At 37.3% G+C, this 24,869-nt stretch overlaps 3 protein-coding genes across 4 annotated transcripts; 2 read left to right on the plus strand and 1 right to left on the minus strand.

Moving 5' to 3' along the window:
* The first annotated feature begins 1,005 nt into the window (after positions 1-1,005).
* fam83e (family with sequence similarity 83 member E) lies at positions 1,006-7,055 on the plus strand. Of its 2 annotated transcripts, none has more exons than XM_041979174.1 (9): positions 1,006-1,862; positions 2,542-2,688; positions 4,101-4,225; positions 4,300-4,728; positions 4,967-5,026; positions 5,120-5,161; positions 5,245-5,458; positions 5,549-5,761; positions 6,590-7,055. In XM_041979174.1, exons 1-9 carry the CDS (start codon positions 1,398-1,400, stop codon positions 6,761-6,763), a joined length of 1,869 nt encoding a protein of 622 aa, XP_041835108.1. In that variant the 5' UTR covers positions 1,006-1,397; the 3' UTR covers positions 6,764-7,055. The 2 variants fall into 2 exon arrangements, with proteins under 2 accessions (XP_041835108.1, XP_041835117.1); XM_041979183.1 differs by having other exon boundaries at positions 5,317-5,458.
* Positions 7,056-7,590: 535 nt separating this feature from the next.
* utp3 (UTP3 small subunit processome component) lies at positions 7,591-14,565 on the plus strand. Its single transcript, XM_041979841.1, has 16 exons — positions 7,591-7,761; positions 7,966-8,053; positions 9,775-9,831; positions 9,925-9,981; positions 10,067-10,184; positions 10,258-10,326; positions 10,438-10,559; positions 10,657-10,812; positions 10,910-10,981; positions 11,428-11,468; positions 11,552-11,648; positions 11,926-12,063; positions 12,172-12,308; positions 12,387-12,450; positions 14,040-14,147; positions 14,309-14,565. The coding sequence occupies exons 1-16, from the start codon at positions 7,745-7,747 to the stop codon at positions 14,396-14,398; spliced, it is 1,431 nt and encodes a 476-aa protein (XP_041835775.1). The 5' UTR covers positions 7,591-7,744; the 3' UTR covers positions 14,399-14,565.
* On the minus strand, positions 14,492-19,402 carry ppcs (phosphopantothenoylcysteine synthetase). Its single transcript, XM_041979843.1, has 4 exons — positions 19,320-19,402; positions 16,494-17,031; positions 16,212-16,315; positions 14,492-15,093 (listed from the first exon to the last, which is right to left on the minus strand). The coding sequence occupies exons 2-4, from the start codon at positions 17,026-17,028 to the stop codon at positions 14,767-14,769; spliced, it is 966 nt and encodes a 321-aa protein (XP_041835777.1). The 5' UTR covers positions 17,029-17,031; positions 19,320-19,402; the 3' UTR covers positions 14,492-14,766.
* Between the last annotated feature and the right edge of the window lie 5,467 nt (positions 19,403-24,869).

The raw sequence follows: 24,869 nt of genomic DNA on the forward strand, positions 1-24,869 counted from the left end.
TTTGTGATCAGTGTATTGAGTTCAGACAGCTTGGTTTTGTATTTTGAGAACAAATGCACTTATTGTTGCCACATGACAGCTTTACTGAAGAGCATTCCTGTTTGTGAAGTGTTACATCTGTGTAAACTGTCTGGTTTTGTATTCAGTTCTTCATGTGTAACACAGAGCAGATGCAATCCCCTGACACAGGGCAGAGGTTGCAAGAGCGGCTCTTTCTTTGTCATTTAATCTTTCAGTAATTTGTGGCATTAGCCGTTTACCTTGTTACTGTAACCCCACGCTGTCTTATGCAGTATTAACCCTTTAGTGGACTCCTGTTCAAAAGCTGGTCTCTACTTTATACATGGCGGATGGTTTTAGCCATTTCAGTGGACGTCAGTGAGCCATCCCATACACTCCCACAGACCGACCAACCTATGACAATAATGAATAATTAAAAAAGAAAAAAAGCTTCTTATCAGAGAAAAGAAAAAAGTCTTTTTTTAAAATAAATCATTCATCAAAGGGTTAAACAGCCAAAAACCTGGAAATTAATTTATGACAGTTCGGCAACATCTGTGTGACTACAAGAATTTCTAAAGAAATTAAAAAGAAACTTGAACTTATTGGCTTGGGATGAGATCAGTTGCTGAACAATATTCCACATTGCTCTTAAACCTACCTGTCAGGCTGGACCAGTCCAAAAGCTATGAGGTGAATGTTAGCTTGCCAGGTAAAGTATACTTGGCAATATAATTTTCAGGACTGCAACTTCAGTAAATGAGCCTGCTATTTAATCTAAACACTGCTGTGAACAGGACAGCAGATGAATTGGGGCGATGACAGAGAATATGTATAGTGAAGCAATCTGTCAGCTGTGCTGAATGTTTGGAATCTCAGAACAATGTCAGTAACAAGGAGTGGAAGAGTCACAGGAGTGTAGCGACTCTCACACAAGAGGAGGGACATATGACGAAACACAGCTACGGAAAGCTTATGAATAGCACTTGAACCTGAAAGACAAAAGCTGCAAAATAAGTGAGTATCACTATGATCTGGAAAAGTTTCTCATTAGCTGCCAAGCTGATCACCTCAACTTCTTTGTGCTTTTTTTTAATGGTGATATTTGTGGGGATAGGACTGCTGGACACCACAAAATGAAATCAAGCTTTTATTACTAAGGACTGGCAAGAAACTATCAAGACTTTCAGCAACAGCGAGATATCTGATGTACTTTGGACAGCTCTTTACAGCATGGAAATAGCATGACTTGTTGCCAGAGGGATGACTGAAAGTATTGTTACTTTGGTGAAGATTGACATCAGTTTGCTAAAGATGACCCTGTTGTGGCACAACTGCTGTGATTAGTGGAAAGTCTGAGTCAGGACCAGTTCTCAGACACACAGAAGGCTGTGGTCATGTCAAATTCCCAACAACAGAGTTTAGATGAGAATGTTGTTTTCCTCCCGGTGGATGAGTCCTCTCCAGAGTTCATCTACTGTGAGAAGGAGCGTGAAGCAGTGGAGAGACTCCTGAACACAGGACCGGAGGCTTTCTACAGCTGCATTGGCCCAGAACAGTCCAGCTGCTTCTTATCTCCTGAGGAGGTCAGCCAGATCTCCAGCTGGGCTCAGCAATATCATTTTAACCCACCGCCAGTAGAAGAGGAGAATGGTGTGGAAAACAGTTCAAAGAGTGAGGACTTCTGCTCCACTTACTTACCTGGTCACTCAGATGTACCAGCCCCGGGCCTGGAGCTGGGCTGGCCAGAAAAACCCCACTGGTTGCTGAAAGCAAGCATTGCAGTCCACGCCAGTCCTCCTACCGAGGGAGAGCCGCAAGTCCGGGAGATCATACGACGGCACTTGCAAGAGGCCAGACAAGTATGCAAATATGAAACTGATTATATTTTAATGGGTAACCGGAGCTGATTTTTTTTACAGTTGAAGCACACATATTACTTTTGCACCATATCTTAGAGTGGAATCTACTTTTACAGGTATATTGCAGGTGAATTGGATTTAGTATTATGATGACTTAAATAAACAGACAGTGAGAAAATAAATGACATTTTTATGTGTTTGAAAAAAATATTCACATCAGGCTTTGAACCATTTAATATGTCAGATCTTTCTGAATATGGATAGGTAGAAAATGTGTTTTCCAATAAGACATGATCTAATTATATATGCATAAGCACACACAATTTCAAAATACAGTTTGTCAAAAACGTAAATTTTGAGCATTATTTTGTGAAGGTTTTTGTGAAACAAAAGTGGCCTAAATTCTAAGAACTGAAAAAAACACCCATAAGATGCAACCTGCACCAGGTATATGATTACAAGTTAGTAGACTGGAAAACCCCAATTATTCCCCAGTGTATTTGTTATCACTTTAAAATAGATGGTTTCCTGTTTTTTTTTTTGTTTTTTTTGTTGTTGTTGTTGTTTTTACATATTTAGCATCTGAGCAGATTTTTAAATTCTTTCAGGACTAACTTTAAAGAAATCCAAAGAGAAAATAATTGTTTTGTTTTCTAAAACTGTCATATGTGTTGTGTAGGTAATTGCCATTGTGACAGACAGGCTGACAGACCATGTAGTAATTGGGGATTTACACAATGCTGCCTCCCGTCATGTTCCAGTCTACATCATCCTGAACCAAAGATCCATTCAGGAGAATTTCACTCTCAACAGGCTGAGACATCCGGTGGGTCCAAACTTTTGACTGGTACTATATGCAAGATCTAAACATGAACGTGACTATAAAAAAAAAAAAAAAAAAAAAACACTTAGATTGATTTAACGCATCATACACAGTTTCAAAGACACAGCTCATAAACTGCAAGTGTGTCTTTCCTTTGGCAAGTTCATGCTTGGAATGTGAAATGTGGATTTAGCCACATGTTGATAAACTGGTTGCACAGCATTCTCCATTTTCTGCGTTTCCCTTGGAGTAATTAAAATACTATCCATACTATAAAATGATTAAAAAAATGAAAAAAGAAATCTTTAATGTTAAGCAAAGCTCAAAGTTGTCAGACACAGATATTCTCTTAAGTCTTAGTCTAATAAATAAGGCTAACATTTTGGGAGTGCTTGTGCGATAGCCTTTCAGGTGTTAATCTTTATATTGTCTGGTAGGCCTAAGTGAAATATGTTATTTGAATGTATTTTCATGCATACGTCGATAGTTCTCTGGAGATTTGTACAATATGAGATTTGTGCCAGAATATTTCAGCTAATCACAGCACATTGCTAGTGCTTTTACTAATATACTCATTCATATTTCTGTACATTTTTTCTATTGTATTGTAATGTATTGTATTGTATTCTGTAACAGATGATACTGCAACAAAAACATTGCTGCTACATCAGGAAGGGTCCAGTGAAAGTAGTCCAGTAAAATAGTCTTTTATCCATAAAAACTCATTTTAGGTGAAAATGGAAAGATTTTAAGGGATTAATGAACAAAGATGAGTCGTGCAAAAATGGAAGAAAGTTCAGGGACTTGAAGATATATAGATGTTCAGTAAATCTGAGCTTGTCTTTTTAGGGCCACCTTTTAGGGTTAAGGGAGATATGTGGATGGATCTTCAGCCATGATGCAGACATGCAGGCTGAGTCATGAACAATCCATTGTTCACAGATCATTTTAGGCGTCCTCAATGTTAGTTTTGTTATCATAGGTGCTCTAACTTGAGTTTCAGTGATCACAAGTGTATTCACTTTTGTTGCACCAAATTTCTTCCTTGAGGTTCAATGTAGTTGTCCACAGTATTTATTTTAGTTTATAGGAAGAAATGCTGTACAGGTAAACTCTGAAATAATGCATATTTTGAGAGGTGATACAAATAAATTAAATTGTATTTTATTTCATGGTTTTTGATGGTATTTAAAACACACAGCCTTAAATAATTTTGGGTTCTATGGATGTGAACACTTAATACCTAGCCTTACAAGACTGTAGCTATCATACTTTGAAGCCCTTTAAATGAATTTGCAAACTCAGCAACCCAACACATCAGTTAAACCCTGAGTTGAGCTTTCATATACTGCCTCAGATGAAGATTTGTTATGACAGTGTCTTGATTTTCACTTCAAGCTTGTTTTTCCTGACAGAACATAAGGGTCCGAGTTCTTGGAGGGAAAACATTTTGCTCAAGAAGTGGAAAGATGATGGTTGGGGAAATGAAAGACAACTTCATCCTGGTGGATTCAGAGACAGTGATTCATGGAAGCTACAGGTAAACAGACATCCCCTTTCAGCTTCTCTCACACACTTGAGAGTGAACTAACAAGCCGTTGTTGTATTTTACAGCCTCACATGGACAGACGCCCACCTGCATCGGCAGCTGATCACTGTTCTGAGAGGACCAGTTATTGAAATGTTTGACAGGGAGTTCAGGATTCTTTTTGCTGCTTCGATCCCAGCCCCTGAAACATGGAGAGTCCCTGTTGTTACTCATGCTAACATACCTCATCAGCTTCAAGACTTTTCACATCTTAAGCTTCAAAAACAGGTCTTTGTTGATCCTGAGATCACCAGCCCTCCATCGCCACCTACGAATATCCTCCTGGACTGGGAATCAATGGGTGTTGTTCAGAGAGACTGCCATCTCCCTGGCAGTCCTCTTGATCAACATAAAGAAACTGTAGCTGAGGAAATGCCACACTACAATAACAATACAGACAGAGACATTATGGGCAGATTTACATACAAAGAGCATCATTTTGGAGATAAAAGAAGGTAGGTTATATGGATGATTTTGACCTAATTATTCTCTACATCTTACTGAGTCCTTGAAGAGGCAAAAGAACCGAAAGCAGACATGTTTAATGTTCCAATCACTATAAATTTAACAACTTCATGAGAGTTATACCATACTATTAAAATTTATCTTCAGATTATTTTGCATGCTTTGCAGAGAAAAATGCAGTTTAACATACAGTTTAACATAGATTAATGACTTAATGAAATTTGATAGGAAATGGGAAAACACATCCCCAGTGACAGCCGGAGTAGTAGATCAATCAACAACTTACCAGTAAGTCATCACACTGACTATTTAAGTGCACCAGCACTTTTCCTGGTAATGTTTTCTGTAAATATTTTATTGTAATTTTGTATGTTTTCACAGCAACACAGAGCTATTCTCTATAAACCAAGAGAGAATGAAAAGGTAAAAGCAAAAAGATCAACGAAAAACAGAAAATCTCATTTTAAAATGTCATCTACAAAATTAAATTAATTTTTCTCCTGCAGACTGGAATCCACAATAGATAAAGCCATTCACAGGCAGCTCTCTTTTGACAAAGACACTAATTTACGTGACAGAACTAGAACAAGACTCCAGGATAAAACTCCAGATCTAACACACACCACAACGAAAACTCTGCTCTCAAGGAGGGAACCAGTTTTGGAGGAGAGTGCAAAGGAGAAAAACAGCTTTAATGTGGACATTACGCCATCTTCTAGAGTAAGTAACTGATCTTTGCTGTCAGAGCACTGGAGTTCAGTTTGATCCAAGGCCACAGGAGTGTCTGAGATTCATTTCTCCTTCTCTCAGAGGCCTGTAATCTTGAGGGTGCCACAGAATGAGAGCTTCAGCTCTCTGAGTGACATCATGAAGAGGATTCGCCAGGGGACACCGAGCCTTTTCAGGAAAGAATCCAGTTCTACAATGTCAGACCGAACCCAGTCCATGATGGACCTGAGCGGACGCAGCATGAGTATGAATCACAATGAGAGAGGAGTCCCAGTGCCAAGGTTTCAAGCAAGTGTAAGTCTTTATGAAGAGGTGATGCTTAGCTTACAGAGACTTTACCTTTTGCACCTGTCCCAAGAAGTAGAACTTGAGGTTTGAGTTAATTTTTCATAAACTATGAAAATCATTGTGATTATCACATTTTAAACTGGTCCATTATCCTTTGTTGTTGTAAAATTATGCTGTTCACATCATTCACAACTTCTAAAATAAAAAAAAGGGATTTATTAAAAAAAAAAAAAAAAAAAAGATAACAGCATCACTCTCATCCCTTTCTCAAATCACTCAATGAATGAATTGATTCATTCACATCTCCACCTCCATCTCCACCCCAGTGCTAATAGCATTGGCAAATTAGTTACTTTGTCTAAAGAAATATATCTAAGAGACAAATTGCTAGGCTCTAAAAATTGAATATGTAATACTAAAATCATCTGCATTAATATATTAGCAGAAATTTAGAAAAATAAGCAAAAATCTCCATTCAAATTATACAGAGAAGGAAAAGTGTTCATTGGATAGCAGTACAGTAGTTTCCTGCCATTTTGACTTCATAACTTAATCTTGAAATGAAGCAGCATTTTCTTGTGACTCTTTATCTCACACCATGATTCTCTTCACGACACATGAGCAGCAAAACTAAAAATAGTTTTTCTGTCAAATTGTTTCAGATAAAGACATTTTAGTAGCTTTTATTAGTCCATAAAAAATATAAAAAACTGGTACAATGTTAAAATTATTCATATGTGTGATGACCTTGTGAACCTGATAGCCTATATTATCATGTTGCAAAACTTTGAGAAACAAGCCGATAAAATGTCATTACTTCTGTTTTCTCTGCAGCTTGAGCCGGATCATATGACACCAAATTTAGCTCTCCTGAAGAAGAGGAATGAAGACATAAAATCTTCTTTGTACAAAACCTTAATGCCCAGAGACAGGCCTCGCAGCTCTAGTTATGCTTTTAATACAGACTGGAGGAGGTCACTAGCGGAGAGGGAAGGAAAGCTGGAATGATGAGGGAAGACGAACATCTTCTGTCATGAACGAAGGGCAGTGGGAGATGTCAGCAGTGTCAAAATATAATCCAAAACCATATACAAACTAAAACCATTCAGAATGTGTTTACAAAAATGATTCATGTAAGATACTGAAATATTATTGTAAATAAATAAAATACATATATTAAACTGCATTTATATAAGCAAGTTATTACTTAGCAGGAATGATATTAATGTTGTCTCTGACTGTATTGAAGCTTAAGCAACTGGGGGGAAATGCACAGTTGTGTTTAATTAAAATCATTTAAGCCTAAAAGAACTTGACTGGAAAATGACTTAATCTAAAATATGCAATAGAGTATTTGTGTTGTGTTATTATTTTTAGCATAATACCGGAGTTTGGACAGTACAGTATGTCATAAAAATGAATTAGTAGAGAAATTAGGCATTTGCTCAGGTAAGTTAGCCAACATCACTATGGAGAAAGAGAGCAGGGTTACAGCAAATAAAGAAGAATCCTTTATTTAATGTGAGAAACCAGTAAAGACCAGTGTGGTATATTTTGAAGACACTAGGGTTAAACATATGTGCAAACAAAAACACACTTTTCCTGTTAAATAAAATATCCTGCTGAATGAACATTAACATTAGCAATTAATGCTGTCTTATTCTTAAGAATACTCATTATATATTTTATAAGCCAAATGAAGAGTTCACTAATAAAATTTAACTGAAAAGAAATTTAGACAGAGCAAAGAATTAATGGGGGGAATAATTCAACACTCCAAACCTGTAGGTGGCGGTATGCGTCTTTAACATTCTCTCCTGTACTATCATAACTTCAACGAAGAAGAAACTACGGAAGCACATGGTAGTTAGTGTTGAATTTGTGTCCATCACAAGATAAGTAGCTATCCTTTCCTGCATATATTAGCACGACATTTTTTGTTCGTAAAGAATCCTCTACTCTTGTTTGCTAACTTTCCTCGTTGCCATCATGGTTCGAGCAAAACGGTGAGTTTGATTAAAGTAGTCTGTTCGTTTTCATGAACGTTACATCATCTGCATTTGTATTGACTTAGAGCGCTTCAGCACTCAGGTAATGAAATGTTTACAAAGTAGAAAATTTGTTTGGAGAAATAAAACTGAAGTTCAGTGATATTATAGCCTGTCAATGCGACAAAGTGGAAAAATAAATATGTGGCTTTTGGTGTGCAGGGCCAAAAAAATACAGAGACCAAGGAAACAGGAGCAATATGATGAAGATGATCCTATGGCCTATCAGGACATGCCGGTCCCTGATAAGGTAAGAAACATTTTCTGTGTGATCAAGTTTGTTTTGCTCAGTTTCTGTCTACATCGGTTTATGGACAATAATAGGTTTAGTACAGTAGGATAATCCATACTGTCTTAATAAGGTAAAAGAAAAACCCAAAATTGCAAAAAAAAAAAAAAAAGTCAATAAGTAATAGTGAAGATAAATATTTCATACTTTTCTTTCCTGTCCAATATGTTCCTGTTCTGCAGGCATATGAGCACCAAACCCTCTCAGGCTAGGCGGTCTCCTCAGTTTTCTTCTTCTCTGCAGATCTAATTAATGCCAAAGAAAAAAATTACCTGGTGCTTTTTCCGATGATTTAGGTACAAAAAGCGGAGTTTCTCTTTTACCAAAATTTGAAGACCACTGGATAAAGGATGAGACCATTTTCCTCCGACACAGCCTCTCTGGCAGTAAAGTGTTAGTTAAATATGCATTGTTAACAAATTACCCATATACAAGTAGAAAAACAAACCAGATTAAAATTTTCAAACCAGCTCAACCAGTTTCAAAGTTCTCAGTTATAAACATATTCTTCCACAGATGGAATGAGTTATATGGCAGCTTTGTGTCCCACCCGAAACAGCTCTAGCTTCAGTTTGTTTGGGAAGTGAGAGGATTTCAATTACATGATGATTTTAACATCTGACTAAACTTTTTTGCTTTGTTTTGTGCCCATGATGTGCAAGATAAATGACTTATCTTCGAGGTTCGAGCCTCCTCTTGGATAATTACTTCATGGGCAGTTGTCGTTGAGCTGGCAACAAGTTTTTGAACCCCAACTGATTCAATGAGTAGCTTCTCATTTCTTAAACAGCCATGTGAAAAGACACATCCCATGTTCATGGAACAAATCATTGACTTACACCAAGCAGCAAAAACATCTAAGGAGATGGAGAAACTACTAAAATTAGGTTACAAACTGTCAAACGCATTATTAAAAACAGGAACGAAAGTGGGGAACTGTCATCTTCCAGGAAGCAATGTGGTAGGAAAAACTTCTGAATGATGGTGATTGGCAATCACTTAAACGTTTGAGGTAATATCAAAGAAGAACAACAGTAGAACTCATGGTTATGTTTAGTAGTGAAAATAAAGAGCATTTCCACACGCACAATGTGAAGGGTACTCAAGGGACTGGGACTGAACAGCTGTGTAGCCATAAGAAAACCACTAATCATGCCTAGTGCCTACTGTACAAGCCTTTGGGGGCAGTCTATGAGCTGGGGTTGCTGCAGGTGGTCAGGCTTAGGTTCAGCAACATTATGTGTCCAAAGAATGAGGTCAGCTGATACCTGAATATACTGAACAAGCAGGTTATTCTATCAATGATTTTTAATTCCCTGATGGCACGGCCCTATTCCAAGATGACGTTGCCTGGATTCATCAGGCTCAGATTGTGAAAGAGTGGTTCAGGGAGCAGAGACGTCATTTTCACACATGGGTTGGCCTCCACAGAGTCCAGACCTGAACCATTTTGAAAATCTTTGGGGTGTGCTGGGGAAAGCTTTGTGCAGTGGTCGGACTCTCCCATCATCAATACAAGATCTTGGTGGAAAAATGCCACAGCAAACGCTGCTGTAATCAAAGCTAAAGGTGGTCCAACAAAATATTGGACCTTTTTTTGTTTTTTGTGGCAACTTTCTTTTTAGCCAGGCAGCGTATAATATCTTATGGCCTAAAAATCATCTTTTGTTGTTCTTTTACAGAAGTCATCTGAGTACACAAAAGACAAAATCGATGCGTTTCATGATGAGAAAATCGCTGTAAGTTCACATCACTACAGCCTCTGGTGTTAATAAGTGAACGGTGCTGTTACTACATAACGTAGCGTAACGTTTTCTTCTGGGCTTCTTCAGAAACTTCTCGCCCGCGGAGTTCAGATGGAGAGCGACGAGGAGGAACTGGATGATGAGGTATCTCCTTATGAGCTTGTTTGGATTTTACTTACATTAAAATGTGGTTCTCAACCAAACTCAAGCTTGCCTAAAATTTTTGCAGGAGGAAGTGATGGCCCTCGATGATTCAGAGTCAGAAGAGGAAGAGGAGGAGGAAGAAGGAGAGAATGAGGAAGAGGAGACAGATATGGAGAGTGATCTAGAAGAGAAAAAAGATGAGGGTAAAGAGATTTTTTTAAGCGTGTTACACTCTTGTGCTCACCTGTTTAACTGTAGCTATGTTTCTGTCCTCAGATCTTCCTAATGAAATGGCTTGGGGCATGAAGAAGAAAATGTACTACGACTCAGATTATGTGGCTGCCAGTAAGCATCTTTGCCTTCCAGCTGTATCGATGAGGCACTTTGTGATCATTTTTTTTACCTGTGTTGCTGATGCTCGCTAATGCAACGTTTTAACATTTTGTATGGTTACAGAAGGGAAATCTCAAGAAGACCTGGAAGCTGAGGAGCAAGAGGAAGAAGAAGAGGCCAAAAATATCCAAAAACGTTTAGCTGCAAACCTAAGCGAGGAGGACTATGATTTAAACCTTTTCCAGGTATTTATCTGTTACTCTGTGCAGTGTCTCTACATTTTATTCAGTAAAGATTATGATGTGTTTTTTTTTGTGTGTGTGTGTGGCTACCTAAATCAAGGAATTTGCTGTGGAGGAAAAGGATGAAAGCAAGACTGATGAGAAGCAAGAGAAGATTGTGAAAGACTTGAAGCAAATGTCCCAGAAGGAAAAAATGAAGCTTTTAAAAAAGGAATCACCAGAGCTGCTTGAACTTATTCAGGACTTCAAGGCAAAGGTAGGACAAACATCCTAAACAAGCTAATGTAACTTTATAGTTATGCAGTCTTTAGATAACTGGATGTCCCTCATGTCTGTTTCTGTGTGACATGCAGCTGGCTGAACTGAAAGATGAGCTGCAGCCACTTGTACAAATGATCCAAGATGGAAAAATCCCTGCAGGAAAGGTTTGTGCACAAAGCTATATTTCTATCTAAGACATCTTTAACCAGTTTCAAAATGACTTTAAGCTCATCGGTTAGCTTTTACCCTGCTTTGGTTCACCTGATCATTTTTACAACATCGGCTGCAGACGCAACAAACAACTTTTACCAGTGGAAAATCGTTAGAAGGAAACCTTTTGTACCCCACCAAGCAGAGGCAAAGTGAGCAGCTAGCTGGTAGATGCCAAATATCAAGCAGTTAAAGAGCGAGATTTTTCTTTCAGGACATAGTGGAAAGAAAAAACAGTTGAAGACAAAGACAGTTTTAAGTCAGTTTAATGTCTCATCTGACTGATTTGGACATTTGTGTTTCATTCTCTTGAGATTGATGTTGGAAAGTCCAGGTCTGTTGCTGTGTTGTTAGTTGAATATGCCTGAAACTCTACCGTTTTTCATCCTGTTTTCCAAAGGGTGCTGACTATATCAAGATGAAACAGCAACTTTATCTCAAGTAAGTTAAGGTTAACTTGTGACCACATGAGACAAAGTAATGATACAGTCAGTTCAATAAGTAACAGTTTTCCTCTGCTGTAGTTACTGCACAAATATCAGTTTCTACTTGGTGCTGAAAGCAAAACGAATCCCTGCTCACAACCACCCTGTGATTGAACGACTGCTCACCTACAGAAATGTAAGTCCACACACATTTTCTAACGCTGCAGGTTTAATACTCTGACCTGTGAGTTAGATTGAAAGTTCAGGAAAGCTCATGGAAAAGAAAAAAAAAACAAAAAAGATGGCGTGGGAAAAGAAGCCAGTAATGCAGCACAAATTTCATGTTTCACAATGGCAACAGATAAATAGTGAGTAAATAAAAGTCTGATACTAGCGTCATAGGATACATCAGAATATCTTTTGGCACATGCAGATTAGTTGCTAAAAAAAATTCCTTTTCTCACTCACTGAAGCTCATCAATGAACTCGCCACAGTAGATGCTCGGCTTGCGGCAGAGTCTCGCTTACTACTAGCTGGTGATGAGAAAGATCAAACCACCAGCAGGCCAGCAGAAAGCAAGAAGATCAAAACATCTGGGGAAAAGGAAAATGTGAGTTTTTTGTTTGTTTCTTTTTTTTATAAATCTGTACATGAAGCCACACATAAAGCTGAACTTTGAAACTAAATCTGAATGCTAATGAGTGCACATTGGCTGCAGGTCTCTGGAGAAACTCTGCCTGAGGCTGAGGAGGACTCTGACTCTGACATGAATGAGGAAGCAGCTTTACGTTTCTACAGAGAAATGGAGGAACGGGTGAAATTAAAGAGGAAGAGCAATGACCCAGAAGCTGAAGAGTAAGCGTGATTTGAGTCTTCCATTTGCAGCTGTGATTAAAATAAAATGAGCATCTGATGCATTTTAAATGTATGTAGGCTGCAGGAGAACAATGTGGAGGAGGAGGAGGAGCTGGATGCCAAGAGAGGAATAACTTACCAGGTAAAGAAACAACAAATCTCACAAAACAGTATTAAGTCAGTGTTGATGATCAGCCTAACTGGAGACGGATCTTTAAATGAAATTTAATTGTTGCTCCGAGTGCACCTTACAGCAGTTAAATTAGATGCTTTCATAGCAGTAGGGGTCTGATTTGTGTTCATTATATACTTAGATTTGAAGAGTTTTAAATAAGGTAGTCAAAATCACATTTATACAACACAAATATTTCTTATTGTATCATTAGTGTATTATCACACCAATTCAACTTAATCCAGTGCTGCATAAAACAACCTACTTATGCCTAGTGGTTTAATTACATATTGTAATGTGTGTAATTAAGTTTTTCTTTCAATGATGTTTCTCACTGTGCATATTATTGAAACTTGTGGACAATAAGCAACCAGTCATACTGGGAGTAAGTTTTGGAAATTCCTCTTTTTGTGCCCCAAAACCAAACAAAATTGCATCCGGCATTATTTTAACAAAATGTGATTTAGTCCACTTGTTAGTAAACATTGTGTAAAATAAACAATCCTTTTAATAACAAAAAAAACTTAGATAATTGTAGAGTAGAAACTCTAAGCAGAGACAAGCAGCACTACCGACAGATTAAAGAATAGAGCAGATTGATTCAAAAAGGATTTTAATCCCAGTTTAATCTGCTTCACCCATTATTTACCTACATTAGACCCTAGTATCCTCAGTTTGTTGACCACGAGGTCTCAATAGTACATTTGCAAATTTTCTCCGTACCTGTGCTTCTCAAACTCGGAGAACATCAAGCTTCTGAAGTGATTACAGATTCAAGGATAATGTTGCCTTCTCACACTCAAACCGTGAGAAGTGAAAGCTTTATGTGCACAAACTAATTTATGTAACGATATCTGCTACTTTAATATCTTGTTAAAGTTGCCCATCAAGTTAGTAAGCGAAGCAACTGTTCCCCTGATGGGAAGGATGCTGCCACTTCTGTAAACACAGTCCTGTAAAACCTGAATAGATGTGAAGTTTCAGTCTCAGATTTGACTCTTATGACAGCAAGTTAAGATGAATCTTTCTTGCGGTCTTGCAATTTACGCAGTGTAAGAGCAGAGACCTTATTCTTGGATCTGTGGTGAGGTATGATCGGATCCTGTTATGCCTTAACAAATACAAGTAGGTCACCTGGAGCCTTCTGTCATCTTCTCTAAAGAGTTCAGATCTGAAACTCCCAGTTTTTGTGTGATGTTGATGGACCATGTAAAACCAGATATTATGGTTTCCATTTGATACTTTTTTTTGTGCTCTGCTTAATCTGTAAATTGGTGGCTATACGAAAATTCTCTATCATGCCACTGGAGGGAGTGCGAGTACCACCAGTGGTATGCCTACCATAGTTTCAGAACAATGGCACTTTAAAAATCTGCAGGGAAATTAGAACAAGTCCGATTTTTTTCCCTTAATATTATTTATGCAGTATTGTTCATTGTCTGCTGTTCTCCTGTTTCTGCTCTGAAGCTCTGCGATGTTTCTAGGTATGTTTTTCAAGTCTTTAAATACAAGTCAACAAATAACATCTGTGATTTTAATTCTGTCTGAAACCTTCGCAGATGGCCAAGAACAAGGGGCTAACACCAAAGAGGAAGAAAATTGACCGTAATCCCAGAGTCAAGCACAGAGAAAAGTTCAGACGGGCTAAAATCCGCAGAAAGGGCCAGGTTTGTTCTCCACAATTTGATACCAGTTTTTGTACGCTGTTGAAGTGCATCCTGAAGCCTCTGATGAGTGTTTGTGGACTTATTAGTTCGAAGCCACCGTGTGCATTGGTATGTTGCACTTTTCTGTGATGAGTACTGAAACTGTGGTTCCTATCAACCAGGTCAGAGAAGTCCGTCGAGAAGAGACGAGATACAGTGGAGAGATGTCTGGTATTCGTGCTGGTGTCAAGAAGAGCACCAAACTTAAGTAACCAGGAGCTGGTCCACTTTATGCTGCTAACTTTAGCCATGCAACTAAAAAAAAAAAAAAAAAACAGGCTTCTTAGGTATTCTTACGTGTTTATTTGTGGTGAGAGTTGCAGTAAAGCAGTAATAAAATCTTAATTTTCTGAAATGTGAATAAACATTTTAAATTCTGGTACAGTGTATCTTATTCTTGTTAAAAGAATTAATTAACAACTAAAACAGATAAATGTTTACAGTTGTTACAAAGCTTATGCAATCATACAACAAACTGAAGATACAGAAATTTTTCCGCAGAACAGGCAAGTCTGAAATGAAGCATTGAAGCCCAGGATCATGGAGCACTGACATAATGACATCTAGCAGAGCGTTTCTATCAACCCACTTGTTGAGTTATGAACGTGCTGTGTGCCGATGTCAGGTTGCTCACTATCCTCTCTTCTATCTCCACCTCATTGTTCACATCCTCCTCGGTGAGGATCAGCTCAGCCTGAGTTTTAGGAGTCACCACCACCACATAACCCCGTCTAGAGTCCAGTACGTTGGCCACCACTGCCTGATGTCTGTAAGTGTCCAGAGCCAGTCGAGCCTTGTCAAGCAGGATGGCTGCATCTGTCTCTAGTTTGAAGGACGTGACAAATGCTTGAGGTGCCCACTCCTTAACAAGTGGGGAGAGTATTTTGGGGACCATCTTCATGCTGAGCTGAAGGGGAGAAAAAAAATAGAATTAATTACAAGTTTATGTGTCGTGTTTTAACAGTTGAGAAGCACATGGATCAACGTAAACTACAATCACCGTATTTAGTTCTCTAATCCATGAGTACATCTACTTAGACCCTTTAACTTCTTAGAGGTTAGAAAGTATCCTCGGCCCCTCTAGCGTCTTCAGTGTAACCCGGTAGCACATGTTGCACAAGGAGATCATCCCATTTGCTCAAGAAAGAGTATGTTTTTTTTTGTAGGTGAGCATCAATAGGTATTTTCTTAGCTGCAAATATATGAGCTGTTCTCCAACTGAATATTCAATCAACATCTTCAGTAAATGAGAAAAAAAAAAATGTTCACTACCCAGCCAACATTTTTATCTGGTCTATACGGGAGATAAATCTGCTCAAAAATAAACTCTTATGGGATTGTCAACAGGTTTCATATTTACCCACCAATTCCCATGTGGTTTGAATTCGAGGTTAAGCTATGCAACCTAGCAGTATACAAGTTAATACATTTTGCTACCAGTTAGAGGCAGAATCAGAAATATGTAGAAAAGTCTGAGGCGTTGGTCTCTGCTCTGCTGCACAAAAAACTGAAGTCAAAGTGGACAAACACCTTCTCTGAATCATTTTAACTAGTTAAAATGATGAAGATGGACCATCAGAGCTACTGTCTGTTTTCCACCATGCTTCTTTTTTTCCCTCTATTGTTCTTGACACATTCCTCTTTGTGATTATTTTGATTGTTAATAAGAAAATGTATGTACCTGAGTATAACCATAATAGGAAAGTCTATATTTTAGCCTATTTAGTACCCACATAAGCCTTACATATACAGGAACTGCAAGCTGGTGGGCAGTCACATCATACCGAGTTAACAAATGCATGCACTCATGCTATTAAAAGAAAAGAGGGTGGTGGAGGGGTTCTATAATTGTGAAGGAGACATGAATATTAGAACTATAAAAGAATGACATTATCCCACAGGGGCCTTGCATATCTGCACTAAAGTTCAATTTGAGACACTTCAGCTTGGACCAAAATGTTCCCATTACCATGGCTGAAAACAATATTGTACAGACAATTCCTGGAAATTTTGGTTTTTACTCACTTGAAGAGGTCCGTCAGAAGACTGGATTTTATGTTCAGGCATCTCGGATGCTGGTATGTAGAAATCAGACACTGCTGCAGCCAAATAAAACATGGCATTTGATCCTAAGTGGAGAGTAAACTTTTAGAACCAGGTGTTGAACATAGGAAATGTAGAAAAATACTTTTTTTTTTTCTCATACTATAATAATATACAATACTATGGAAAATAACAAATAATACAAATAAATAAATTTGTAATAAATAGCAATATGCTACAGAGATCCACAAAGTGAACATGTACCTATTGTGTCGAGTGCTTGTGCTGCTGCTTTGAGTAAATGCAAATACTCTGACAGAGTGTTGAACTCAATGGGAAGAAGAAGTTTTCCATCTTTCACTTCATGATATCGCTTCAGCACTTTGGCAATGTTGGGAAGCACCTGCTGGTCGACCACCACTTCCCCAGTGTTACCAGATGCTCCTACTCCACCCCTGAACTGCAAGGCGTCTAGCATGTTCACAGTTAAAAACATCCGCGTGTATGGGTACAGAGAACGGTGCCTGTGTAGGAAAATCACAGCGTAGCCGGAGTCTATGAAGTATTCTGCTGAGGAGGCTCCACGTCTGCCGCTGCTGAAGTTGTCGAGGAAGCGAACGGTGCGGGACTCGAGGGGAACTTTGGTGCCTCCTGATGTGATGAGAACCACCTTGCGACCTGCTTCTACGTGACACCTGGCAAAAGCAGCCATCTTCTCTTTGACTTCCTCAACGTGGGAGGGAACAGCAAATTCTTGAGCCAACTTCCCATCAATTGAGGATGTTCTGGGTTCAGCCATGTTCTGATGAGACAAAAGGGGGGTTGTTAATAGTGTTGCCCATGTTTTTAAAGGAGAACTTCATAAATTCTGCCTGTCAACAGCAGATTAGCCTGTGTGTCAGAGCATTTGTACAGTGTGGGTCTGAATAAGCCTTAGGGCTGAAATATACAGCAGAGATATTACACAGCTGCAGCCATATTACAAAAAAACACAGAATTTAGCACAGTTTGTGAGCAGTATACTACTACCATGTTGTATTACTGAAATGGTAAGTCTCATTGATTTGGGAGCTTCCCACAATATTACTATGTATGAGTTGTAACTCATAGTCCTTTAGTGAATGGATTTCCTGCTTTGGTGATTAACTCACTAACCACATAACTTGCTTCAAACTGCAGCATCAGCATGCGTTTCCTTATGGAAAACACTTTGCTGAGAAGTTAATCCTTTGTGTAGCTGTGTCGCTCTTTTATTCCTCTCGTCTCCCATAAATTTCTCATACTGTTCCCCATGTTTAGTCGAGTAATGGCATTTGAGATTGTATTCAACAGCAAGTTTTTCCTTGCATATCAGGCATGTTGGACGTCCACTGAGCTCCACAAAAAAATACTGTGATGTCCATCGTTCTTGAAATATTCTGTGTTCACCGTCCACCTTTCTTTTCTGTTTGCGAAGAGACATATGTGTTGTCTGCTGCAAAACAAACTGCTAAGCACAGATACCTGTGCACCTTTTGGAAAACAAAGGTGCAGCATAGTATATGTGTTGAGTGGGACGATTGTGGCCCGGGTGCTGGGACTTTTAGACTCCTGTCTTATGTGATATTGTAAGTTTATATGTGCGTTTGCTATTTTTAAAGAAATGTGGTAAGAAAGCACAATAATGCAATCTCGAAAACAGATGACTGGAAATGTACTAAAGTGAATGTAAACTTAGCACAACAGTAATGAAATTAGTGTTTGGTTGATTACTTCTCCCCTAATAAAAACAACTGGTGTATTATACAGAAAGCCTCACCAGTAACCTTTACAGCACCCTGACCCTGCACTGGAATAAGCAAGTATAGGCGATGGCTGGATGCACTATTACTTTACTGAACCTCCTCTGGCTTTTGACTGCTTAAATTCTTTGAGGCATGGACAGGACTCAAGGAAAAACATTATTTTCCAACTTGCCAGTACAGCAGAAAACACATTAGCTTTGCAGGATTGAGCCTTTTTGTAGACCTTGGTTTTCTTTTAGCTATCGCCATAATCATTCAAATAGGATTTTAGATGAGATTGACTCCTGTTTCTACCCATTTTGTTTGAATTTCTTCTGTTGTGTAAATTCAATTTGCATAATATATTGTTTTGAGTTTTCTGCTCTGTTTTTACATCTTCCTCTGTCTACCTGCCACCAACATATTATTCCACACCTTATATCAACTTCTTTTTGGAGTTTTATAATACTTTGCACAGTTTCAACTGACAATATTCCTCCTGGGGCCATGTTTCCCGTAAATCAGGTGCAACAACAAAACAAAACTGAAAGCATACCCTTTCTTTTTTTTTTTTTTTTTCCAAGAGATGTAATGAGATATCAAAATCTAAGCCAGGTAATACAAAGACAATGCAGATGCAGAACTATTAAAAAGTGACAGCTGAACATTTTTTTTCTTACTTAAAAACTTCAGCTCAATAAATACGTTGTGCTGGACGAAAGGACCATATAAAAATGGGAACAGCATTATATCTAATTAACTATGAAACACTTAACAGATGCTGGAAGACACTTTGCAGGAAACCTAAAATATATTCACAAAGATATAACCTGAGTTTCCAGTTTACCTGGCCAAGAGTAATGCAACAACAAAAATCTGCTTTTATGAGGATTAACTAAGTTGAGTTGATTTTAAAGCTGTTTTAATTAGTTGTTTAGTTCAGGGACCCGTAAAAACATCGCTCTGCATAATACAGATTAACACTGGACAAACAGAACAAAAACAAGGTCTTAAAGTTAGATTAGTATCCTCAAGCTCTACATTATGCAGAAGAGAACTTAAACTCTGTCCTTAATTTTGCGCATTAAAAGCTTAAACATTACTAATGCGCTGTTTAGGTGACTTTATCAAAAGCATGTGGGGGAAAAATAAATACCCCATTTAGCTGCAAAGGTTCAGTGTCATGACAGGTGACCAGCACAGGACAGGCGACTTGTCAGACTCTTTAAAACAGAAAGCAATAAACTAATGTTGTCCGTTATCTGTCATTGAATAATAACCCTTACAAAAACTTTGATATAATGAAAAATATAACTATTATACTTACAAATATGATAAATGTCCTTCTTTTTCTCCTCTATTTCTGTCAGTCTCCCCAACTTCTACACTTCCTGAAAGCGCTGAATTGTTTGACTCTTTGGTTTCTACAACTACAAAAAAAGCCTTTAGCGCCCCCAGTGGCCATCAATGGTATTACCACGAAAATATTAAACCTCTGGACTTTTTCTCATTTGCCGTAAAGGTTAATGATACAAAATAATTGGTCATGAAATGAATCATTAGTATGAAGGGAATTTTTCTGAAAGGGATTTTTTTTGGACTGCACCACTGACTCAGTAAGTGTTCAGAAATAACAGAAAGTTTGTTAAAGTCGTACCAAGAAAAATGTTACTGTAAAATGTCTTCTGTTTTTCTTGCATGGTGTTATATTATATCTAAACTGTTGCAACTCTGCAAAGTATCCTAAGAAAATGGGAATAAAAATAACAGTTGATAAAACAGAAATGTTGTTCACTGGAACTGAAGGTCATCTTTTTCATCAGTTGAATCCTTCACATCCTTTTGCATAGGAAAAGGGCTACATTTCAATTAACTCGCTATTCTACCCCTAAATTAATCAAAGCAGTTGTTTACATCAAATAATCTGATGTTTGGTATCAGTGATCAGCCACTATTTGAAGTATAAAAAAGGGATGATACGAAGCCAGAATTTTTATTTTTTGGCCTTGAAGCTTTTTTTTTTTATAAAAGTTAAAAGTTAAATTAGATCTGGAAGATCCCAGAAGCCTTTATGTCAGGTCTGTAGGGCAATGGTGGCTCAGCAGTTACGTTTCTAGCTTACTACTAGAATAGACAAAGGAATGATGTAGCTGCGACCATACACAGAGAAGCATCAATACTGCTGCAACAGCTTTATCACAATTTATCAAAATACATAACTGTCACTGTTTTATATAACACCCAAAAGTGACCATGGAGTAAATAAAAAATATCTTGAAGCTATACAATGTTATGTTAATCCTCTAAGCCATTTACTGCCATCCACCCTTAAAAAAGTTACTGTTAAAAGTTGTTACCATTTTGAGAGCATGAGGTACAATTCCAAATTAATTCCTTTTTACACATTAGACAAGCATAGCCTACAGTATCAGCAGCCTACAACCAAGGAAACTTGGTGTCTTCTTTAATGCTAAAACATGAGAAAAATACAGTTTGTTGTGGAAATTTCATATTATTCCCTTTACCATATTGTGTCTACTGATCACTCTCAGGGTAAACAGATTGTTTAAGTTCTTGGTAATTAAGTTTAATACTGAGTAGCCTGTTGCTATCGTAAGTGGATGCATTCTTTAGAACAGTTCATTCTGACCTGTGTGACTTATCTGATACCAGCCAGGCACCTCAGGATGACCCAGCCGGGCATCCTGCCTTAATGTCACTGGGGTTGTTTACGTGCTCAATAAACTGAAAAAGCTCATTAGGTTTGCTGAAGTGTCTAATCCTGTGTGAGGGACAGACAATCTCTTTGTTTGTATTTCATGATGTGCTGTGAGGTGATCATTCTGCTTAAAAGATGCTGCATGTGTGTTTCTTATCAGATTCTGTTCAGATCTCTGTGCTGTCAGACCTCTGAGCAGTCTCTCAGGAATTCTTACTATTCTTTCTATTCTTCCTATTCTTTCTATTCTTTGTATTTTAATTCTGTGTTCGGATAAACTTGTAATCACTTTTCACTTCAGAACCAGACTCCTCATTCCTTGACAGAGTAACTTTTTTGCCTCAACAAGTTCCAGCTAAAATCTGAATTTATGAATTCTGTATCTGCAAACTGCAACTGTGTGGTATATCTTTAAAACTTTGGTATGAAATAACCAAAAAAAAAAAAAAAAGCAATAGATGTTCATCTTGTGTGCTGTGTGCTTTAAGTTAGGGCTTTGAAACGATAACAGAATAGCACACAACTGCTTGCTACATGAAGATGCAGTGCTTTAATAGTGTTCTTATCCTTCTACCTGCCTTGTATTTCTTCTCATAAGCTCTGTTTTCAATGCTGAGATGGTAGTGCATATGCTTGTGCATCCTTCTATATCCAGGAGTAATTTCTAGCTTAATAACCAATTATCTTAAGTTAAAAAGACTGTAACAAAAAGAGGCATATGACCTCTGACTTAAGTTTGCTCAGCTTTGATTAGGTTTCACCTTTAGTTTAGACTCCATTTTTTTGGGTTGCATTCTGCTGCTGTGCTTTACATCCAGTAGTTACTACAAAATTACACATTAAACCTTTAAATATCTCAAGAATATGTGCAAAGTTTAAAATCCTGAATGTTGCCCAGATAACTGCCTGTATTCCAACTCAGCATGCAAAGAGGCACAATGGTGGTTGTCAGGTAGCAGACCAGCAGGTATTTAATGGGGAAGCATAACATCAGATAATATGATAATATAATATAATATAATATAAATCACATATAAAGTAAAGAAAGTAAAAAGGGTCTTTCTCAGATGTGGGAGATGTTAGCAAAGATGTAATGGAAGGAATCATAGCTTTGGGTAGAGAGGGTTTATCAAGCAAGACTTTTTTTTTATTGTCTTTTAACTTGGAAGCAAAGTCAGTGGTTTGTGGGTGTCAATTTTTTTTTTTTTTTTTTTGATGCAGAAGTTATGATTCATTTGACTGTTGCCTTTTGTTCTTAGTTTTAAAATGTAAGAATCTGACATGTTTTGAAACGTTGATCATTGGTACATAATTTGATCAGGAACTTGAACACAAGTTTAACTTTAAGCTTTCTACAGAGAGAAAAACCTTAAAATTTTCATGTATTGAGCTCTATATTTAAATCAACATATAAAAAGAGTTATTTAATCAGTGGAAAATTGAATAGCTCAACAATATGTTTTATTATTATAGACATCATTGTTAACATGTAGAGGTTGCTGGTTTTGTTTGTCTTCATATTTTTCACATCTTCACAAAGATTGAGCTGGTTTTCCTAATTAATGTCAAGTGATTTATAAACAGATGCATGATGCTAAAAACCAAGATGCTTTCTCCTTTTTTGTATATTTTCTCTTGAAGCACAATGTCTTACATTGCCTTTAAAATGATGCCTTTGCAATGAGTAATTTAAGAAACTCCCATTGTGTTGGGTTCTTTTGTGAAACAGCATATTTTTTACAAAGGGTAATTTAAATTTTACTTCTGGCTACAGTTAAGAGTTATTAATAACTTTATCACACATTTACAGGGTTTATTGGCATGCAGTTGTCATGATCAACCCACAAGAGGCGCTGTTGCACTGCTCAATGGACAATAGCAAACCACCATTCATTCATTCATTCATTCATTCATTCATTTTCTATTCCGCTTCAGGAAAGCTGGAGCCTGTCCAATTAGCAGACAAGAGGCAGGGTCCACCTGGAAAGGTTGCTAGTCTTTTGCAGGACATCAATGTTGCCGTTATTTCTTCACACAAGTTTGGCTGCTGTCATTAGCCTGATTGGTAAATAAATAAATCCAGAATCCAACAGTTATTCTTTTTATTTTTGAATATATTTTCTTGTATTTGAACACTGACAGTGATGGCGATGACGATGGTGTTGATGTTGTTGATGATGATAATGATGATGATGTATTTTCCATTGACATCTATTTGTCTCATATTTACCTCCCTGTATATATTCCATTGTCTGTTTCTCACTATCAATTTTGGCATCTTGTGTTTCTATTTAATTTTTTTTATATGTCTTACTTTGTTGTAACTCTCCAATTTAAAGTTTCTGTTGCACCCTGCTGTATAGATTTTAATGACATACGTAAAATGCTTTGAGTTTATTATTATTAAATATTATTATTTATTATTATTATTATTATTATTACTATTATTTTCCACTAAATAAATAAAACTAATAATTCTCTTCTTAGGATGTCACATGTTAAATTTTGGGTGATCTGAGTGGAATAAAATGACCTAAAATGACCTGCAGTGATTTATAATTTTGTCACAGTCTCAATAATAATACACAGCTTTGGTAGCTACCTTTAAACTACATATTGCTTACATATACTAACAGCACTGTATGCACATTTAAAATAAATAAATAAATAAATAAATATTCATAATGTTAAAAACTACATAAATACTGAGTGCTATTTAACAATAACGGTGAATGAAGGAAAAAGTTTAAATGAAACCATGAATTATTTCTATAGACAGGATTAAGTGCACTGCGATCTTGTGTGTGTGTGTGTGTGTGTGTGTGTGCGTGTGTGTGTGTGTGTGTGTGTGTGTGTGTGTGTGTGTGTGTGTGTGTGTGTGTGTGTGCGTGTGTGTGTTTTCCATTCAAGTTTAGAACTGTATCTGCAGTTTATGTTGCACAGAGCAGAGTTAGACGTGTGACAACCTGAAAAGGAAAAACTAACTTTTGTGCAATTTCTGGTTCAGGATTACAAAGAAGTTAGAATGAAGTATTTGTTTTTGTAACTGTATTTAAATCCTTTAGTAGAACTTTGGGATTACTGCATGCAAGTCATGCACGTAATTCAATTAATAAATAAGCTTTAGAGACCTGTGATTGTTGATTTTTTTTATTTTGTAACCTGGTTCATAAAATAAAGAAATAAAATTGTATGTATTTTTATGGCGGTCTTGTTGCTGAAAAGTTCTAAAACAGAACAATTACATTCTACTTGAAAACCCAAATAGATATTTTCTGAAGGATTTCTGAAACACTGTTTACCACTTAGTTACTCATTTATTTGTTTATTTTTTTGGAGTGTAAGTGTTACTTGTGGAAACCTTAAATAGCTTTGAAAGATCAGCCTAAATTATTTATTGAAGTTTAATAAACAATTGTGTGATGATCACCCGTTTAAATGAACAAGTTTGTTAAAGTTTATTTAATAAGTGCCTCTCCCAGCAGTTGACATTGTGCTTTAGGCTCTTTATGTAGGACCAGTGTCTATTAATTGAAAATTTATTAACAGGAAGGTTTACTGCGGATATAATGGCTCATGAACATGGCAAATATCATGGATTGCCAAGTGAACAAATGCAAAAGAATACACAAGGCCATGGATTTTACACATCCTGGCAACCTGCTTTTTTAATGGCCTGTAAATGATGTGCACAACACTGATAAATGATTTATTACCCCTTGGATAAAGATTTATAAAGCCATTAGTCATAACTTCTAAACCTTTTACATAAGATGACTTCTCAGACTGTCGCTCTACTGACAATAAACAAACAAACAAAACAATAAACAAATGCATACATAAATCTGTCATATTGATCTGTTTAAATTGGGCCTTTAAAATCTTTCTGTATTTGGCTATGTATGTCCTCCGAAGGCACTTTAAATAACATTCGGTCGCAATGATTTCTAAATAAAGAACTTTTATCGATCAGTTTATTGATTGAGGTGCAGTTATGCATGGGTGCTGTCTTCGTTGCGGGCGTGAGCATTTAACCGCGCGCTAGTTTCTGTGGCGGCAGGCGTGGTGAAAGACAGATAGGGGGTGGGATCTTCATGTGCGTCGTCATATTTGAAAGTAGTTCCGGGCACTTAACCCAAACGGGGGAGAGTCCCGGAT

This window comes from Melanotaenia boesemani, chromosome 3 (assembly GCF_017639745.1).
Source record: "Melanotaenia boesemani isolate fMelBoe1 chromosome 3, fMelBoe1.pri, whole genome shotgun sequence".
Taxonomy (NCBI): Eukaryota; Metazoa; Chordata; class Actinopteri; order Atheriniformes; family Melanotaeniidae; genus Melanotaenia; species Melanotaenia boesemani.

What these genes read in the sequence shown, in the direction of transcription:
- fam83e (XM_041979174.1), top strand. Translation starts at nt 1,398, where the DNA reads ATGTCAAATTCCCAACAACAGAGTTTAGATGAGAATGTTGTTTTCCTC. An exon ending in TCAACAGGCTGAGACATCCG is followed by an intron (nt 2,689 to 4,100) that starts GTGGGTCCAAAC and finishes TTTTCCTGACAG; the next exon opens with AACATAAGGGTCCGAGTTCT. An exon ending in ACATTACGCCATCTTCTAGA is followed by an intron (nt 5,459 to 5,548) that starts GTAAGTAACTGA and finishes TCCTTCTCTCAG; the next exon opens with AGGCCTGTAATCTTGAGGGT.
- ppcs (XM_041979843.1), bottom strand. Translation starts at nt 17,028, where the DNA reads ATGGCTGAACCCAGAACATCCTCAATTGATGGGAAGTTGGCTCAAGAA. An exon ending in ACAAGCACTCGACACAATAG is followed by an intron (nt 16,316 to 16,493) that starts GTACATGTTCAC and finishes CTCTCCACTTAG; the next exon opens with GATCAAATGCCATGTTTTAT. An exon ending in CTTCTGACGGACCTCTTCAA is followed by an intron (nt 15,094 to 16,211) that starts GTGAGTAAAAAC and finishes TCTCCCCTTCAG; the next exon opens with CTCAGCATGAAGATGGTCCC.
- utp3 (XM_041979841.1), top strand. An exon ending in AAACAGCAACTTTATCTCAA is followed by an intron (nt 11,469 to 11,551) that starts GTAAGTTAAGGT and finishes CCTCTGCTGTAG; the next exon opens with TTACTGCACAAATATCAGTT. An exon ending in AGAGAGGAATAACTTACCAG is followed by an intron (nt 12,451 to 14,039) that starts GTAAAGAAACAA and finishes AAACCTTCGCAG; the next exon opens with ATGGCCAAGAACAAGGGGCT.